The following is a 20476-nucleotide window of genomic DNA, read 5'->3' on the forward strand; positions in this document are numbered from 1 at the left end:
TTCTGGAAAGATGCAGATTCAATGACTTAAAAACTCCCACAAGCTACAATGTATTGTACTCTGCAGTTTTAAAAATATGTGGAGCTTGGAAAAAAAAAATGAACCAGAATTGTCTACATGAAAAACCATTCCATAGCATCTTAAGTTGCTGGGCCACAGCCAGGCTTCAAGTTGCTGCCTAAATACTAGCACAAGATCTTCAGGTTAAGTTTTTAGAGCAATACAGCTTGCACATCCTTAAGATGTAGCCATCAGCCCATCAATTTAGATGATCAAGTTGCTGAAGCTGAAGCTTGCTGAAAGGAGAATGTCCCTGGGAGCAACTCCCTGCTCATCCCCGCTTCAACCGAACAGTATGCGAAAAAACTGGCAAGACATTATCGCTGGTACACCAAGGTGAGTGAAGTCATCGTGCAAGCTGCCTCGACCATTTTGGGGGGAAAGGTGAGAAAAATATTTCAATAAATGAATTAATGAAGACAGACAGTGGGCATGGAGCAACTCAGGAGAAAGACTGTGTGCGGCTAAAACTTCTGGGATTCTTTGCTTATCTAGGAGTTGTTGATTTGGCAGAAAACCCTGAATGAACATGAAACAAAGTTAATCTCTTTTCTTTTGAAGGGGCCATAGCTCTTCAGAGCACATACTGTGCATGCAAAACCTTTCCAGGTTCCACTCCAGGCATTTCCAGTTAAAAAATATCTCAGCTAGCAGTGTCATGAAAGACCTTGGAGCGTCATTGTCAGAGAAGACAATTATAGGCTAGGTCAGCCTTTCCCAACTAGTGGGCCACCAGGTGTTGTTGGACCACAACTCCCATCAGCCTCAGCCAGCATTGCCAATGATCAGGAAAGATGGGAATTGTGGTCCAACAACATCTGGTGGCCCACTAGTTGGGAAAGGCTGGGCTAGGTCATTCACCACCAACCTGGCACACTTCAGATGTTCTGGACTATAAGTCCCATTGGCATCAGTAAGTATAACCAGCCCTGTTTATGGGAGTTGTAATTCAAAACATCTGGAAGGTGCTGGGCTGGGCCAGAGATATCAATAATCTGACTTGGTATGTAGCAACGTTCATAAAAAAACCAAGGTAGCATCACTATACAATGTTCTATAGCAGGAGCAAATCATGACCAAAGTATTCAGCATTTTTAGATACAAGGACAGTACTCAGTTTTAAGAATGAAGAGTGTGGTACCTTGTTTACATTCGTCACCCATCCAGCCTTCCATACAAGCTTTATTTCCATTTTGGTCGCATGTGTAATGGCCCACGAAGTCATCACGAGGGCCACAAAATTTATTGCACTGTGGGCCATAGTAGTTTTCATCACATTTCACTCTTATTTGGGCTTCAAAATGAGCAACATGACCGTTAAACTGGAGCGGTTTCCAAGGATCTTCTGGGTTGATCATGTCAGCGAACAGCACTCTGTCAATTAATAGTTCTTCATCTAAAAATAAAGAGAGGACTGGAGAGTTAAAATGGATATCCATTTTGACACAGAGTAGCTCTTTTAACGGGACAAGATGATCAGCTTAAGTCATCTTGCGGCCAAGTGGCAGGACTCACTACACGGTCAACTCTAAATGGTGATTTGCCCAATTGTCAAGAACAGTGACAAATCAACCATCACAGTCCTGTTATGTTGCTGCTATAAAACCAAACTAAATCTGATACCATTGTGTAACTTTTTTTAGAAGCACAGGGCTCCAGAGCAGTGGCAAGACAAGGAGTTAAGCCTCCTCCACACACACCATAGTGCCAATCCAGCTCGCCACCCTGCCCTCCATAATAACTTTGCAAAAAACAAAATGCATGAACACAAGGAATAAGGATGTTAATAATATCATGTCTAGTTTGACCTGTGTATGTGCGGTTCTCTGGAGTTTACTTAGATTAAAAGGAAAATACCAAAGGCATGAATAGGTTGGTACATTCCTGGAGCTAGTTTCTCAGAAATACACCCACTTAAGAATGCTCAGCTAGGCTGTGCTAGAGCTGAACTCAAATTTCATCTCAAACTATTTTAGATTGTTTGGGGGAAGGGAGGAGAGTAAATTCTCTCCCATATGCAAGAAGAGGCATGTTGCTCACTACAAAGGGCCAGCCTGAAAATTTATTGAATCAGGAAGCTGCAGCTAGTTTGGACAGGGGAAGAGAGAAGGGAATCCTGGGATCAAAGAAACGGGGTGATGTGGCAAGATGTCTCTGCACTGCTGTCACACACTGTAAACACAAAACCATGACAAAACCAAGACTGATAATGGACAGCATGTCAGTCTCTGCAAAAAATCTTCGCTATACTCTATATATGTTTTTCCATCTCCAAACTGTAGGATTCCTGTATGCTCCAGTACAGAGGGTTAATTCCAGTGTGACCTTCTCTTGTTGCACTGGCATTTTGCCCCTCAACCCACCCAGCACCTGTGCAAGCAGAGAAGGGAAGCTAGAATTAGCCCTTTGTACGCAAAGCAAACGGCAGCATCCTTGGTGCTCCTTACACAGCCTAGCAGAGTTCTCTCTCTGCCATCTACATACATCTCCACAATGCATTTTAGGGGTCTGCTCCCTTGAAGCAAGGGTGCTTCCAGATAGGAATTTATGGTGGAATTAACACAAGTGTGCACTTTTTTTGCAGTGTCCACACAATGCTGTCATCAAAATGTCAGCCCATATCTCTTTCAATAAATGTTTGATCTAAATTTCCCCTCACCAAGGAAAATCTGTTAAGTAAAAGCAGCCTGATATACATTTGCAGTCACTGCTGGTGAGGAAACTCATTACCCCCCCCCTTTCTGAGGGCACTTTGTCCTGTGCATGGTGGTGTTTGGTGCATGGCCCCATTTAACCCCACACCCTTAGTTCTGTTTGCTGCTCACTCACCTCAGCACAACCTAGCCATTTTGTTTCCAGCGGCCCAAACGACACAACAGTGCCTGTTTCCACCTACTGCCAAGCTGGGAAGAACAAATCAGTTAAGAGCTGAGTTCTCAAGATCTCCAAACTGTATATAGAGTGTCACTGCGGTACATTTACCAGGCTTAAAAAAAAAACTAATATGGAGGTCTTCCACAAGACCTCTCTTGCTGTTGGGCAATACAAAGATGTCTCTGTTGAAATTTCTTTTTAAGATGTTTTTAAAGTTTTTTTAAAGATGTTTTTAAGATGTTTTGTATTAATAAGTTTTAAAGTCTTTTATCTTTAAAATGTGTTATCTTTAAGTGCTTTTAGTTTTCTTGTTTGCCGCCCTAGGATCCTTCTGGGAGGAAGGGCAGGATATAAATCTAATAAAAAATAAATTAAAAATGGATATTCCCTCCTCTCGCTGCCCAAAAAGCACAATGCTCCATTTTGCCCATTGGAAAACATGATAACTGAGACTGATAACATTTGGTCTCGAATCCTTCCTGGATTTTTCTTTTTAAAAGGTGGATGTGCATAGGTACAGAAATATTTGCATGCATGGCTGGAACAGAAAGAGGCAATGGAGAGTGGAGGAAGGTGTATTAATAACACACACCTCTGGATACATTTTGTCAAGCTCCACCCATTTCCTATTACTGGAAAAATGGGACTATGCAGAAAACATGCCAAACACACACACAGTAAAACTGGCCCCCACCTGGAAGCACGTGAAAATAACAAGGATCTTCCACCACATATGGCAGATGACTGCTTTCTCTGGGGACCTGGAGGAATGTATCTTCCCATTTAGTCCTTGTAAGCAATTCTCTCAAAATGCTAAGAGTTAAGTAAGACTCAGATGCAACAAGCTTTCAGGTTCTTCAGGAGCCTCACTAAATACACTGACAGGGCAATCCTTTACATGTCTACTAAAACAAAATCGTACTAGGTTCAATTGGGCTTACTCCTAGGTAAGTGGATATAGCATTGCAACCTAAGAATGCCAGTTTAATAACCAATTGAAAATTCCAAAATACAAGAGTAAACAAAGCCAATGTTTTCTCCAAGTTTCAAGAGACAAAACAATGTTTGGCATAAACCAGGGGTGGCAAACATCCAGCCCACAAGGCACTCTTGGCCTGCAAGGGAATCCACAGGTTTGCTCGCAAAGCCATATTGTTTTGGAAAGTGGATTTTTTAAATTTATTATATTTATATCCCACCCTTCCTCCCAGTAGGAGCCCAGGCAGCAAACAAAAACACTAAAAGCACTGTAAATAATAAAAACAGACTTTGAGTTCTATTAAAAGACAGCATATTTAAAAGCATGTTAAAACAAAGCATCATTAAAAACATCTTTGTTTAAAAAAAAAGCTTTAAAAACATCTTAAGAAGCAATTCCAACATAGAGGCCGACGGGGATCTCTACTTAAAAGGCTTGTAGAAAAAGGAAGGAATTTGATAGATTTGGCTTGAAATGCGAACGAAATCAAAATTCTCCTCCATCCCTAGTATTGAGTAAGAAGTAAAAGCCATTTAAAAAAATAAGTGACAGTGAGTCTATGGAAACCTGGCAATCCTACTCTGCATAAAGGAGAAGACTACTGTGCGTCCGATAGCTGAGAAGGCAGAACTTCAGCAGGTGACACTTCACCTACAACTGCACTCACAGAAGCTATACTTGCTAAGATTAAGAAGTTCTCCCCTTTCACACAATCTGCTACAGAGGTATAGGAGCTTGCATGGAATCTGGCTTGCCTGAAGAGTGATGCCAGATGACTCCAGGTGGTGGTAGAAGCTTTTGAGTATTCTGGTATGCAGTAGGATCCCATTCATTTAATCTTATATATGTACTTGGCATCCTGTTTGCCAGTGCCTACTACATTACAAGTGCTTTGTGTGTTGGGGCGGGGGAAGCTAAGAGGCTTCTATCGGAGTTTGTGAAGTTGAGCGGCACCACAGAAATGTAGACAGTTGCCTAAACACCAATAGTCAAACTAGCCATTAAGAACAAGCACTAGGTTCTCAACTCGTACAAATTTAGGGTTAAGCCAGTCATTTTAAGGGAGAATAGCCTTTCTCTTCCTGCCTTCTGATTTCCTCCAGCAAGTATTTCTTAGCTCTGAAGCCTGTACAGCTTGAAGGGGCAGGGAAGGAACAGCCTTGGGGAGAATCAGCAGGTGCTAGATTCTGTGTGGGGCGAGTAGGTGGTGGTTACACACACACCCCCACACACACACACCCCCACACACCCCCATCTGGCAGATGCTGCTGCTGCCTTTGGCTTTTGCTTATATCCTATCTACAGCCCTTCTTCCTGCTCTAATGATGCAGGACTAGGCACAGGCAATTAACTGCTCCTCACCCTCAACTTCCCTCACAGAGGCATCCACCGGGCTCCTACTAATGAATCTTGGCTAGGATGCAGGTGCCAATTCTTTACCCCCCTCCTCCCCCCATCACAACCATCAGTATTCTATCCCTCCCGACCTTGGATTGCTGAAGGCTTTGCTTTAAGTGCTCAGATTCAGAAATTGTGCATATTGGTTTGAAAGAAAGCATTAATTTGCTCTGGTTAAGAACAGTTAGCCTGACACAGATTTTGCTCTACCTCCATTGAGTGTTTTAAGCCCTCATTCCAAGCCGTACAACCCATGTAAGTGAATTAACATCGTTCCTCTGCAGGACCTGACAGTTTTGTCCATGCAAATCTCTCTCTGCCAGGACTGAGAACAGTTCATTGTGGACTATTAAGCAAAGCCACAAGGGTGTGACAAAAGCCTTTGATTTGCCCACAAACAAGCAAAGTTTTGATTGATCAATAAATGCATTGCTTGTGCTGATCCTCAACATCAAACAGGTGACTGTTACAATTGTTCAAGTGCTAGCAACAGGGGAACAAGTTACTAAATTGCTTTTATAATGTTTTAAATTTTAAAATTGTGTTTTAAATTGTTTTTAAAATATGTGTTTTAAACAGGGCTGTGGAGTTGGTACACCAAACCTTCAACTCCGACTCTTCTATTTTTCTACTGTCCGACTCCGACTCCACCCAAAATTGCTTCTTGTCAATCAAAATTTATTTGGAAGTCGGAGTCGGTACATTTCTACCGACTCCGACTCCTCCCAAAATTGCTCCCGACTCCGACTCCACCCAAAATTGCTCCCGACTCCGACTCCACAGCCCTGGTTTTAAATTGTATATCTGTTTTAATGTTTTTGATTGCTGTAAACCGCCCAGAGAGCTTCGGCTATGGGGCGGTATACAAGTGCAATAAATAAATACGTACATACATAAATAAATTGTGTCCCATCAGTGCTATGGAGATTCAAGAACACAAGCAGGCTTCTGCACACTGATGTAGTAACATGCTGGATCAAGAACTACAGTTCTAAATCAGGGCACACCCAGCTGCAGATGCACTGCACTGATTTCAATGGGATGCTCATCCCCATATTAAGCACCTGTGTTTCACATTACTAACTACACGTGCCCTCGCCTACAATAAGGCTAAATGCTTTATTAGGTGGCTTCTTCATTTTATGTAGGAAATTATATGCAGTTTAGTATAGGGCAAAATACTTAAAAGAGACTGGTGGTAATATGTTGTCTAGAGCAAGCCACTGCTCTAGTTCAGCCTCTCCCAACCTTTGGGTCCCCCATCATTCCTAACTACTGGCCATGCTGGCTAGGGCTGATGGGAGTTGTAGTCCAACAACACCTGGAGCACCAAAGGTTGGGAAAGGTTGCCCTAGCTGCCATTATTTCAGAAATTACTTAGCCAGGCATGATAAAAATGCATTGTAAACCGGCATGAAATTGAGGAAAAACTGGTAGAAAAGAAATACTGTGCCTTTGGGGAAATTTGATGGGCTTTACACCAGCAGGCACACTATACTCAATGTCTTAAGGTATAAAATCAGGACTCCTAAGAGAGGCATGCTGTTTATCTAAAAGAGATGCAAGCTCCTATTTTGATCCTTCCCAAGATACAACAGAAGTCAACAACAAACAGTACAGAAATGGCTGAGGAGTGACATGAGTTTCAGTTTAATGCCAGCAAAGGAAAGTGGATCATACTCTTACAGACCTAGTGGATTAAATTAGCAGCTTCTAAAACCAGAGCAGTTTTTTGTGGAAAAAATTTTGGATAAATACATGAGTCAACCACATTTTACTTCTCATGTGCAAGAGTCTTCCCCAAGTTTCAAGAGACAAGACTGAAATTGACAAAATTGAGTCATGATTACTACTTAGCAAAGACAAATTAAGAAACACTTCTGGGCAAATTTCCCATTTTCTGAGATTCGGGGATATTGCTAGTGTTGATTCACTGATAGTGTTGATTCAGAGAAGATATTATGTTCTACACGTAGAGTCCCAGATGTCCCCAAGTATACGTTCAATAGATAAGGCAGGTGTGAACAAATCTAAGAAATGAAATAGACTGCCTTCAAGTCTATTCCAAATTATGGGCGAACCTATGAATAGGGTTTTCAGAGGGGGTTTACCATTGCCTCCTTCTGAGGCTGAGAGGCAGTGACTGGCCCAAGGTCACACAGTGAGCTTCATGGCTGTGTGGGGATTCGAACCCTGATATCCCAGGTCATAGTCCAACACCTTAACCACTACACCACACAGGCTCTTTGAACCGATCTATACACCAATGATATACAGCTGTAGAGAGGCTCATAACCAAAGCACCAGGGAAAACTGCTGCCACAATGGCCAAAGCATGTTGGGAACACACATTTAGAGTGTGCAGGTCAGAATGAATAAGTATAAAGGCAACAACATGTGTAAACTGGCACTCAATCTTCAGCCCAACCAGTATTCCCAGCATAACTTTCAATCATGAAAAATAGGTAAATAACAGCCCCACATAAAATTTTATCATATGGTCTGTCAAGTATTGATGCATTCACAAGCAGTGTAGCTTAGTCTGTAACGATGCCTCATTTCAAGCGCCATCCAACTGGCCATCTCAAACGTTAAAAAAAGACGTGCCACTATTTCTGTACTTTACTTCAGTTTCATAATGTTCAAGTTCTTAAACAATATACTCACCAGCTTTCGTCTCATTATCCCAATCCCAGGCTTCTATTATTAACGTGAACAATCTCTGAAACAAAAACACAAATTAGTTACTGGAGAGGAACAAAATAAATTAAAATTCTGAAAGTGGCAGGAATCTGGCAGAAATATCCCATGCTTTGACAAATGTTGAGTTGCTTCTTCCAGCAGCATGCAGTTCATTTGTGTAAGGGAAGCTTAAAAACAACAACACTATCACCAAGAACCTGACATACTTTAAAGTTTACAGAAGTTAACTTTGAACACTTTAGTGGAGGTATGTGCAGTAAACATCCAATTTTATTGTTGTTCTTTTATTGAAATCTAAACCACTATTGGTCAAAAGAACTATGCTGAAGAAAAGTTGTGTAACACTGCAGCACCTAAGATTCTGTAAAAGATAAATACTTTGATTTATAAGATGGTGGTGGCTGCTCTCTGGCCCTCCAGAATTTGGATTCCAACTCCCATCAGCCTACCTAGTCAGGTATTATTATTATTATTATTAATTAGATTTATATCCCGCTCTTCCTCCCAGTAGGAGCCTACAGGTGTTATGGAAGTTGGCCAGCAACATCTGGAGGACCACAGGTTAGCCCCCCGACACAACCCAGATTAAAAAACAACGAACAAGAAGTGGTTTGTTAGTCTAGGGAGATGGGGCATATACAACTTGGGGCTGCTTTCCTAGCTGCCAGTTTGATTCCATGGTCAATTCACAGTGCTGGTGTTATCATTTAAAGTTTTAAACAGCCTGGAACCTGGGTATCTTAAGGATGGCCTTCTTCTGTATGTTCTTCCCTGCATGCTCTGACCATCACCTGAGGCTCTGCTCCATATCTTTGAACCTTTAGAATCACAGCTAATGGCAACCAGAGCTAGGGCATTCTCTGTGGTGGCCTCCACCCTGTGAAATGCCTTGTCAAGTGCCTATAGCCATATCACCCGAACATGCCCAATCTCGTCTGATCTCAGAAGCTAATAAGCAGGGTCGGGCCTGGTTAGTACTTGGATGCCTTGACTAGTGAGATGTGCCAATCCTCATCACTCTATAGTTTTAGGTGGCTGGTTAAAGGCCCTGGGCAGATTATTTTCTTGGCTGTTGGAATTATTGTGAACTTTTGTAGTTTTATTGGACCTTATTACAGGTTTAAACTTAAGGATTATTTTATATTTTGTGGTTGTATTGTGACTTGTTAGCTGTCTTGAAGTCATCTGACAGTAGGCGAGTTATAAGTTTAAAATAAAATTTCTTACAAGCATTTGTTGCCATGCAAAACACCTCATCCACGGCAAGCTGTACTGGTAATGGAATTTCCTACAAAAGTCCCAGTTGTGTAGAAAAAACTATTAACATTTGAAACACTAAGATTTCCTATTAAATAAACTAGAAATTATGCTTCAGTCAGTGATGTGGGGTGCAGTCCGCTTCATTTTTCTTGCAGAAAAAATCCCAGTTTGTTAGTCCACTAGTAATAATGAATGGATGCCAATTGCAAACGGTATTCAAGCAAACTTGGCAGTTTCAGTTTTTAGCTTTGTTTACTAAATGCAAATAAAAACAAGCATGCTAAATTATAATACTCTAGGACATCAGAAAACCTTCCAGTGCCAATTACCCTATCTTGAACAGGAAAAGTCTATCAACTCACAATTTTCTAGAAAACCCACATCACTTGTGTCAACCTTTCTGAAGCTAAACATGTCTAGACCTGGTCAGACCCTGGAAACGCTACTTGGGAACCCCAAGTATGCTGTTAATCAAGTTTCTCTCAAGGAAAAGTGGGACAGAAGCTGAACAAATATGGCCTCACAAAACTCTCCACCCTATTTGTGAAGGACCATTTAACAAATATTCTCCAGATAGAGTTTCTTGGTGATGAGGCTCACCATTGGCAGTGGCAGCACCAAAGCTTTTGTTTCCTTTCCCATGTTTATTTTATTGCTGCCACTGCAGTAAGTTGTTTTAGCTACTAGGACACCATTTTGCATGCTCCATAATGCCCTAGTCCAAGTGTTGCCTGGGGGCACTGTGGGTAAAAAGTGCCAGCTGTTGCAAAAAAAAAATAGTGGAGAACATCTGACAGGATGGCTCTCGTTTTCAGAGGGAGTGAGTGAGGAAGAAAGAAAGAAAAACCTAAATAATTTTGGCTCTGCACTAGATCAACACAAATGATACAGAAAATTTGGCTGTGCCAACATTTAATTCATGCAACTATTCTTCACAGCATGAATCATCCATGGGAAGTCATCTCCAGGATGCTCATAAGAAAGACTTCACACATATTGGGGGTTAAAGTAAGTTTTAGGATTTTGGAGTGACTGTAGCTCCAAAGAAGTAGAGCAAGTACCACCTTAACAAAGTTATTTTTTAAATCAAGAGCAATATTCAAGTCATAGCTGACACTGGCGTAGCTAGTTCAGCGCCAGAGATGCTGTACCATTTCCACAGATCCTACTATCAGCAATCCCTTCCAGCTGGTGCGCATGCACACACATACAGTGCATATCTGTACTCAAGAGTAGAACTACACAGTGAAAGTTATGTGTAGCTTGGCCCTAAAGAGTCATTTCCATTGGCAGGAGTAAGTCCCAGTGTACGGAATTGGTTCTTTCTTGTAATTCAAGAGTCGATCTCAAAAGCCAGCTCAGATAAAATAAACTAGAACTCAGTCTAACTTTTTTCAAGCGGTCATCCTTGAATGTAAACCTGAACCCTATCCCCAAACAAAAGCTTGTATCCATGCAATAAGTGATTACCTAATAAAATGCTAATTAGATTTGTTCCAGGACAATTAAAAAAGGATATCTATTCCAAACCTACAGAAATGGAGAGGGTAATTCAATGAAAAATGTCATCCTATTGAGCCATTTTTCATTTTCATACATAGCTGCCATGTTCTATATTATTTTAAAAATAATTTTCCAAAGTTTGATTATCTTGCAGTATTTTTTCAAAATGACACTTTACCCACAAGTAAAACAACCAGAGGTGTGGCATGCAAGATTACTCAGAATTTCTCTATTTTCCCCCTGATCTTCAATTAAAATCTTTCCAAGAAAACAGACATAGGCTCATGACCCTTTGTTGTACTGATAGTTTCGCTGTCTCATTTGATAAACTGAAAATAAATTTTATGTTAGGAACAAAATCAGATGAGCCTAGAACAATGTAACTTATGTTTGTTGAGTGTGTTACGTTGGTCACAAGAGCACATACTCCCTCCCAACAACAAATGAAAAGAAAAAATTGTAAGTTAAAACTTAATTCTCCTTTGAGTTTATTAGCATTAAGAAAATGTGACGAGATATTACCTGAAATGTGTTTTACATGCAGTTGTTCTTCTGCCCAATGTAACACCACAATGTGCAACTTACATAGCATAAATGTGTTATGTGCGTCATTAAAAAACCCTTTTAGGACTGTCATAATTCCTTCCCTGAGAATTTAATTTTTAATTAGGCCTATTATTTGGACAACTTGAAAACTGCTGATGGTCTTGGGGGAACACAATGATTTTTCTGCCTGTTGCAACAATTTTAATGCACTGTGCTAGATGCTGTAAGCTTTTAAACTATATTTTATTGCTTCTTTTATTTCATCTACTGTATTTTATTGTATTACAATTTGCATTCCATAGAATTCAAATTGTAATGCAATAAAATACAATAGAAGAAATAAAAGAAGCAATAAAAATATAATCAAATATCAGTATGAGTATTTAATGCGGACATGCCACAGACCACCTAAATGAAGTTTGTGCACCTTCGGTGGTCCACAGACCGGTTTGGGAACCCCTGTACCATACCATCAATGTAGGGTATCTTAACAGTTTTAAAAAAAGATGCCCCATGCCCTCAAGAAGCTTTCAGTCTGACAGATAAGTCAGACAAGGGGAGGGTTGACCTATTATTGCTTTTAGAAGATAGATAATATAATTATATGTCAATATATTTGATCATTACAGATAATTAATCTCAAAAGTTATTAAACTTCAACCTGGGTGTAGTTTAGAAAAGTGTAACATTTATATTTCTCTTGTAGACCCTCACCCCTTTTCTTGAAGCACATAGAAGCTTCTACTAGCTTCGCCTGTGATGAATGAAAGAGACAGGCCTGTCCTGATTGGCCCTCCCCAGCTAGGGTGAATAGGTGGGGTCATCTAGAGATACAAAAGGTATCTTGCCTTGCCTCAGGGAACAGTACAACCCTGCAAAAGGTTAAAAGCAGTCTTGAACACAAATGATTTTTTCACATAATTTAGTACTGGTATCAGTTGGCAACGTTATTGTTAAGTTTGACACAGGAAAACTGAAAAGAAAATTTGTTGGCAAAAATTAACACGAAATCCTCTCCTTAAAAAGGGGGACTTCCATGACATTTGCCTTCCCTGCAAATGATAAACATTGGGATGATAAGAAACAAATCATTAGGGTGTTGCCACAGCCGAGTGTAAATTTCCATGGGCATTACAACTTCCCGTATGGACCTGATGTTGACCTGCAGCTTGGCTTTCGCGGCAGTTATATTTGGGTGTCAGTCACATTTTTGTCGATCGCAGGTCATTTGCTAGAAAACCTTTTTTCCAGTTCCCAATAAACATTACTGTAAGTTTGACACTTGCCCATGAAGCATTAGGTCTTTACATATATTGCTGCAGATAGATGGGACTATTTTATTATTCATACTTTCAGAAAGTTATATATCCAAGTTACAGATATATTCTTGAGATTACAAAACTTACGTTGATCACATCTTTTCATACATGATAAAATGAAAGCATTTAAACTACCTGTGGTGTGCTTCTTGATTTTTGTAGGGAAGATGAAGTTAACAAATGGTTTAATGTTAACTGGAGTTCAAATAGCACCTAACACAAAAAAATATTATGTAAAAAAAGGTAAAGGTGTCCCTGCACTTATACTGCGAGTCATTTTCGACTCTTAGGGTGACGTATTGCGACGTTTACTAGGCAGACCATATATATGGGGTGGGATTGCCAGTTCCTTCCCTGGCCTTTCTTTACCCCCCAGCATATGCCGGGTACTCATTTTACCGACCACGGATGGATGAAAGGCTGAGTGGACCTCAACCCCTTTTACCGGAGATTCAACTTCCTCCTTCCATTGGAATTGAACTCCGGCTGTGAGCAGAGCTTCGGCTGCGTTACCGCCTCTTACCTCTCTGCGCCACGGAGGGTCAATAATATGTAAAGATGCTTACAAATGTTATGTTTGTCACTACAGAATTACTCGAGACATTAATTACCAGGAAGCGGGCAGATAAAGGAAGGAGAGCAAGGAAGAGATTTGGAACTGATCATTCTCTCGTGCATGATCTAGGTACAAGTGATTTCTCAGAAGATAGAAGGGGGGAAGCTAGTTTAAAACATGGACTAAATTCTAAAGTTTTGTTTTAGATAAAAAAGTTAAGTGATTGGGGTTTTGGTCAGAAAAGTCTGGGTGGTTCAGACTAACAACCTTGTATACCTTACTGGTCCCTTCCTTGATCCTTTAAAATATTTGGAGTTCAGTTTTGGATGATGCGCATTCTGATTTTTGCATTTTTAAGTTCTGAAATGGAAGTACCACCACTTCTCCTATGGGGATGAGTGAGGGCTTCAAATACAGAGAGAGCATGCACCTTCATGAGGAAGATATGAATGAGCCTGTTTTAGACGTTAAAACGGAAGCTTAGAAACAGGAAGCATGAGTTCATTGAACTTTCCGTTTCCCCCAATTGTTCAATGTCTGAAACTACTCATATTCTATCCTCGATAGTCAAACATGATGACTGTTTGAGGATATAATGCGTTTAATATATAAGGTCCAAGCCAAATATTTAGCAATGTCTTATTTCTATAGGATTTCTAGTGCAATACATAGTTTAATTGTATTAAGTGTATTTTAACCAGTTCCCAGATGCGGCAAACCAGTGTAAGCATTAAGTGTTTGAGCCAGAATCAAACTGGGAGACAAAATGTTGCTAGGTCTGAGCTCCAACTTTTAGTGGTTTGACTCCATTGCAAAATTAGACGCACATGTCTATGTGTGATGGTAGTACAAGATAATAGTTTCCAGAAGAAAAAGAAAGGGTTGATTCCAACAGATTTCTGGGGTGGGGTGGGGGAAGAAAAATAATATTAGCACATTTACTTTAACATTGGACGTTTAAGTGCTTAGAATAAATTTTGGTGGCAAGCCCAGATGAACACAAGAGTTTAGTTAAAAGATTGGAGAATTCCATTTGCCAAACTAAAATGTATTAGAACCTTTAATTCTAGCAACCACTGCCCCTGGGCGCAGAAGATTGTTTACTTCAAAGCATGGTCCTCACTCATACAACAAACTTACAATGCAACTGCACCTGCATAATTCCTTGAAAAAGGTTTTGTGCATAGCAAACAGTACCTTTTTTTAAAAAAAGGATGTATGCATTGTCTACTTTAAAAAAGAAAAATAACTTCTTACAGCATTGTATCCATTTTAGGGGCATTTGTCAGTGAGATTGTTAAAAGCCAATCTTGAGCTACATTTCAAAAAGCACAAAGCTAAGTTACATATTTCCTGAACTAGGAATATAAAAACAATCTTTGAGCGTGTGAACAAAACACATGCACATAAAATGAAGACATCTGACCCAAAGCTGGGTTTATCCATTGAGACCTCTTCTGCTTAAGTAAACTATTGTGCCTTGTTCAGTCATGTAGTTCTCCCAAATCATATCAGAACTTCTCTGCATGCTCCAGCTGTCTTACTACAGAGATCTGGCTCTTGTGAGTTCATTGGATTTCAAAGGAGCCAGCACTTTTATTTTACCGTACAGTGCCTGTTAAGTATTTTAATATTTGCTCTTTGGATATACAAACACATTAAGCTGCTACTTCAAGGACAACTGCAGAACAAATAATGGCATTCTTGGCTGTCAAGTAATTTTATTTTTCATCAAGGTTCATGCTGCAAGAGCAATCTCCCTTTACACACACATAGCATGCATAAAAAGGGCACTACCCCTGCCTTGAGAGGTAATCTTACTGGAATTATGCTGAAGTTCACTAAGTACAAGCAAATCAGGTTAAGTCAAGTATCTATTACTTGCTAGAAATGAAACACTGGATCAGCGTGTATACACATTAGAGATGGGCAAGAATTTTTTGAGTTTGCATTTCAAGCAGAATCTTATCGAATTTACTTTCCAAAACAGTATGACAACTGAAACAAGCAAACTTCGAAATTGACACTTCTTCAGATTTTGCAATGCAGTTCGCCAGCCAAACCAATATTTACAAAAATGCATGTATTAGGGGAAGTGCATAAAATGGATATGAGTGAAAACATGCAAAAATGAATTATACGATGAGAAAGGGCTTGCAAAAATGTGTACATTAGTTAAAACTGCAGGCAAAAATTCCAGGAGAAATTCACATTCAGATGCTGGAGAGTTTTCATGCGGATTTTAAAAAATAAATAAATTGCAAATTGCTGCAGAAATGTGGAGAACTGAAATTAAGACTGGAAAAGTCAGAAACTGAGAGAACTGAAATTGACAGATCTTTCCATCCTAATATATATCACTGTTTTTGAAAGGAGAAAGGCAAGCCAAGAAAGCCTGTTTTATTTAGGTTTTTATATCAAGCAAGGATGTATGGTTTGGTATTACATGAATGTGTCCTAGTAGACCATCAGGTTCTTGTGCACCCTTTACTTGTATGCATGGAGATTCCCTGTTTTCTTTCCTGGTATGAGATAAACCATAGTTTACCAGTTGAAATGGTTAAAATTATGGGCTAACCTCAAAACAAGGAAAAGAATGAGGGAATTGGTTTAGTCCAAGGATTGGGCACGCAATGCCAATTCATGCTTTGGCATTATCTCTGAGCCACTAGAATGTTTAATCACAGAAACCCCAAGTTTTAGTTTTAAAACGCAGGAAACTGCTGACTGCATTCCTCAGTTCTTTTTTGATCAGTTCCCAAGGTATCGGAATTTACCACAGCACCTAAACTACTCTCTTACTGATGACCATTAGGGGTGGGATGCTAAGCCATTTTGTGTTGATTTCACCAGTGATTTCTCTCTTGAACATTTTGAACTCATAATTTTTCTGAAGCCCCAATACTAGTTTTGGTTACTAAGGTACACCATGTTCATTTTGTGCACTGTATAAATCCCTCAAGAAGTTGAAATTGCTGACAGGAGCTGATCTGAAGTATGTGAAGAAAAAAAATCAATTAAGTACACTTAAGGCAGTTTAAATGTTATAGTCAAACAAACTGAAAACTTTACAAAGCAAGTTTTTATTGGAATATGTGTATCTTTTAAGACATGACAACAGCATATGTACCGCCACTGCATAAGTTAAATTTAAGAAAAAATAACGCTCTGAAAACTTACAAACATCATGAACAACTTTTTGGGTAGGTTACTATATATTTTAGCAGAACTAAAAAGCTATGCATAGGTTTTTGCAGTTCATGAAGCTCATCTGCTGGAAAAAATTGTAGTGAACTTTTGAAAACCATGTGATTTGTATTGTAACTGTTCATTATTTTATTTGTTTATAAAAACGTATGTTTAGAAATGGTATTTTTCCATTGAAAAAATAAATGGGATTTTTTCCCCATTCCACATCACTGGATTCCACCCACCTCCAATTAGTATCCAAGTCACTCATTTGTCACTGATCATTACATCATAAAGTCAATGTCTGATATCAAAAATAGGTAAAGGTTTATGAAAAGCAGTATTGGCACCACTAAGTTGCTTAGTTTTTCCAAGTAACCTCCAACCCCTATCCAGAGAGCTCATTTAGAGGTCGAGCTTTAGATTACCCTATGCCAGTTTCTAGTACTATACTCATGTCAGTGAGGTTCTTTCATCAAGGACACTACTTCAAATGCTACCCCATGCAGTGTGGCCCAGAGCCCCAGGGAAGTTTCAAGCTAAATACACCAGTGGATCCATTCAATCATGGCAGTTGCAATTTCCAGAACTGCAGCTGCAGTGGGTCTCAGTTTCTCTTCAAATTATCAAAACACAGGAAGCTACTGGTCTATCTGTCTACACTATCTGGCAGCAGCTCTCCTGTGTTTCAAACAGGAGATCCTGGAACCTGAACTGAGGACCCTCCACATGCAAAGCATGAGCCACAGCCCTCGCCCTGTACTTCTGCGTGCACATCTACTTCAATAACCACATGTGCTGATCTGTCAGCAGATAAGTTGCTACTGCTGCTTTTACCAGACTGCTTCTAGACACTAGCAGGCAGGGAAGTTGCCCAGGAATAAGGAATGACACTGGTTACTGGGACTTCCGGGAAGGGTGACTTAGCCTGTGCCTGCTTTTGAGACGGGCTCCTGCCTCAAAAGAAGCTTATTCAGATATATCAGTCAGATTTTTTTTTTTTTTGACTGATTAAACTTCTCCCGGGTAGGGAGAAACGAAGAGATTAACCTCAAAGCCTATTTTTGTTGGGACGACCAGATCTCATTAATTTATGGGACGAGGTCCAGCCGACGAAGGTGGGACGGATTTTCAACAACAAGCTCTATCTGATAAAGCGAACGTTCATCTTATCTTCTAAGAGAGAACGCACTAACAGGCAAGCACCCTTCTTTCTATATTTTTCTTTTACTTGACTTAAATTGTTGCTGTTTAAAAGAGATTTGCCAGATTGATCGGTTTTTGACATCTCACTGGGGAGCCATAACTTCTCTCTGCTACTCACTAATTAATAGCTTATCTCTGTTTTTGTTGCAAAAAGCTGTCCTGGATTTGCATTCTAAAGATATACACAGAAGAGGGATTTCTATTCCAGATTTTTATTTTGAAGAATATTATATTGTCTGAGACTACTCTCTTTTTGGTCTATTTTATTTTGACGAATCTGTTTTCTGACGACCGCCATTAATTGTTTCGATCCTGGGAACTGCATTTTGTTTACTTAAGCATGGAGAGATAAGGCTGTCTGCTCTGTTTATACTGTGATGTCACCAAGTTTGGAGTATTAACCCAATTGTTGCTGAAATAAGAAGTGGTTTTCCTATATTTTTCTTTTAAAATGGCAATTAAGAAAGTGGCTGAGAAGCTGGAAATAACTATGTTTCAGAAAATAATGGATGAGATTGAGATAACGAAACAAAACCTGCGACAGGGTTGTAAGGAGCTGAAAATTGAATTGAGTAAAATGAAGCAGGAGATTAAAGATATAGGGGTCCCTGTGAGAGAGGTGACCCTGGAAGGGGTCCCTGTGAGAGAGGAGACCCCGGAGATTGGAACAAACGTGGAACAGGAAAAAGATTTGGAGTCTATGGACTTTAGAAACAAAATCTATTGTTTGGAGATACAGGAGATTAAAGACATAGGGGTCCTTGTGAGAGAGGAGACCCTGGAGACTGGAACAGGGGTCCCTGTGAGAGAGGAGACCCTGGAGACTGGAACAGGGGTCCCTGTGAGAGAGGAGATCCCGGAGATTGGAACAAACGTGGAACAGGAACAAGATTTGGAGTCTATGGACTTTAGAAATAAAATCTATTGTTTGGAACTCAATGTTATCTCTGAAGAAATTAATGAAGATTCTAGAGATAAAGTTATTAATGGCATGGATAATCTTCTGGACTGGAATGATGTGATGGAGCCCAATATAGAGAAAATCTATGGAATTAATTGCAGCCATGTGACAATGGAAAAACTTTCAAGAGATGACCCAGTGTATTTTGAAAAAAAGAACAGAGATATGATTTTACAGCAGTATTTCAGCAACCTATTCAGAATGGATGGCAAGAAAATATTTGGGATAGAGGTAATTCCCATCAGACTCTTATTATATGACTATGGCTTTGACAGCAAGATTATTATGGAATACTGATAATGGAAGATTGGATACTGAAATTACTGGACTTAACAAGACTACTGAAGATGGAAGATGGAAAATGGAACTAATAGGGATAATAGAACAATGGCTACTGAAATTACTGAACCTAACAGATTCTGATGTGATGGATTAATTGAAATGTTTATTTTGACTATGGTTATGACAATAAGATTATCATAATTAGTAATGAGATGGATTAATCGATATGCTTATCTGGAAAAAAAAATTGATAGATATATTTCTTAAAGAATTGAAACCTCTCTTTGACTTTTTGTGGAAAGAATAAAGTAATGTTTATGAGATTTGATGATTAAGTAAGATAACTACTGGAGGAAAGTGATTTTATAATATGACTTAAGAGACAGGATTGTTATATATTATAGACTTATAACTGATTTGATCTTTGACAAATGGGAAGTCAATATTTTACTCTTTATTTTTTATTTTTGTTTTTTTTTTCTTTTTTCTTTTTTTCTTTTTGTTTAACTATTTTTGATTTTGTTTTTTGTCTTTGAATGTTTTATGATTTTGTCTTGTATGTTTTATGAAAATCTGAATAAAAATTATTGAAAAAAAAAAAAAAAAAAGGAATGACACTGGTTACTCAGCCAAGATAAACAGGTTTGTAGCCTTGATTAATTTGGCTCTCAGCTGCTGGGATATGTACTCTTTCCCCCCCCCTTTCCGAGACAAGCCACTCTCAACCTCAGATACGAACATCCACTATGAGGATAATGCTGACCTCCCTTACAAGGTTATTGTGAGGATGATGATATGTGAAGCATTTTAAACATTCAAAAGTACTACATAAAATGTGACAGTGATGTTGCCATTGCACAATTAAATACTGTGCTTCCAGCTATGTTACAGAAAGAGGGAAGGGACAATCTATGCTATCAGAGTAGGTGCCGAGCTCCAGGGAGTACTGGTCTTTCAAGTAAGTTAAAAGCTATTTGTTGGTACAAACTGGTTGTAAGCTATGTAGATAGAAGGGATGCTAGTTAAACAACAATCGAGCAACCTGTGGGGTTGTGGCATGCCTGAGCAGAAGAGGAGGGTCCTAGGCTTGCCCAACAATAGTTAACCGTACACTCCCATGTGCCTCTTATACTGCACTACTGCCTGCTTGAACAGACTAGGGCAGAGGTTCCCAAACTGTGGTCCATAGACCACCAATAGCCCTAGAGCTTCAATCAGGTGGTCCGTGGCATTTCCTCATTAAATATTCATATTGATTTTTAATTGTATATATCACAATATAATTGTATTTTTATAACTTCCTTTATTCTTATACTGTATTGCCGTTTTAATTCTATGGAATGAAAATTGTAATAAAAGGCAATATAAGAAATAAAAGCAGCAACAAAAATAAAATTAAAAATCACAGTGTCTCACACAGTGCTTTAGAAATATTATTAATGGGCCTGCCAAAACACTCGGTAATTTTCAGGTGCTTGGGGAGGGCAGACTTTGGGAGCTACTGGACTAGAGGAAATATGCACACCAAGGAACAGAAGGTGCTTAGGTTCTATAGTAGAACACTCACATACTGCAGACTTACTTGTGACAGACTTTGTAAAAGTCTGTAAAGGCACGGTAGGCTACTGCATCGATCCCTT

General features: G+C 39.4%; 1 protein-coding gene across 3 annotated transcripts in view; it reads right to left on the reverse strand.

The window, feature by feature from the left end:
* JAG2 (jagged canonical Notch ligand 2) overlaps positions 1-20476 on the reverse strand; it is a 114151-nt gene that overhangs the window by 52155 nt on the left and 41520 nt on the right. For all 3 annotated transcript variants that reach the window (XM_061612338.1, XM_061612337.1, XM_061612336.1), the window contains exons 3-4: positions 7979-8033; positions 1202-1456 (exon numbers count right to left, since the gene is read on the reverse strand). In XM_061612338.1, coding sequence (XP_061468322.1) covers positions 1202-1456; positions 7979-8033 — 310 coding nt within the window. The remainder of the gene's footprint in view (positions 1-1201; positions 1457-7978; positions 8034-20476) is intronic.

Source organism: Rhineura floridana, chromosome 2 (assembly GCF_030035675.1).
Source record: "Rhineura floridana isolate rRhiFlo1 chromosome 2, rRhiFlo1.hap2, whole genome shotgun sequence".
NCBI lineage: Eukaryota > Metazoa > Chordata > Lepidosauria > Squamata > Rhineuridae > Rhineura > Rhineura floridana.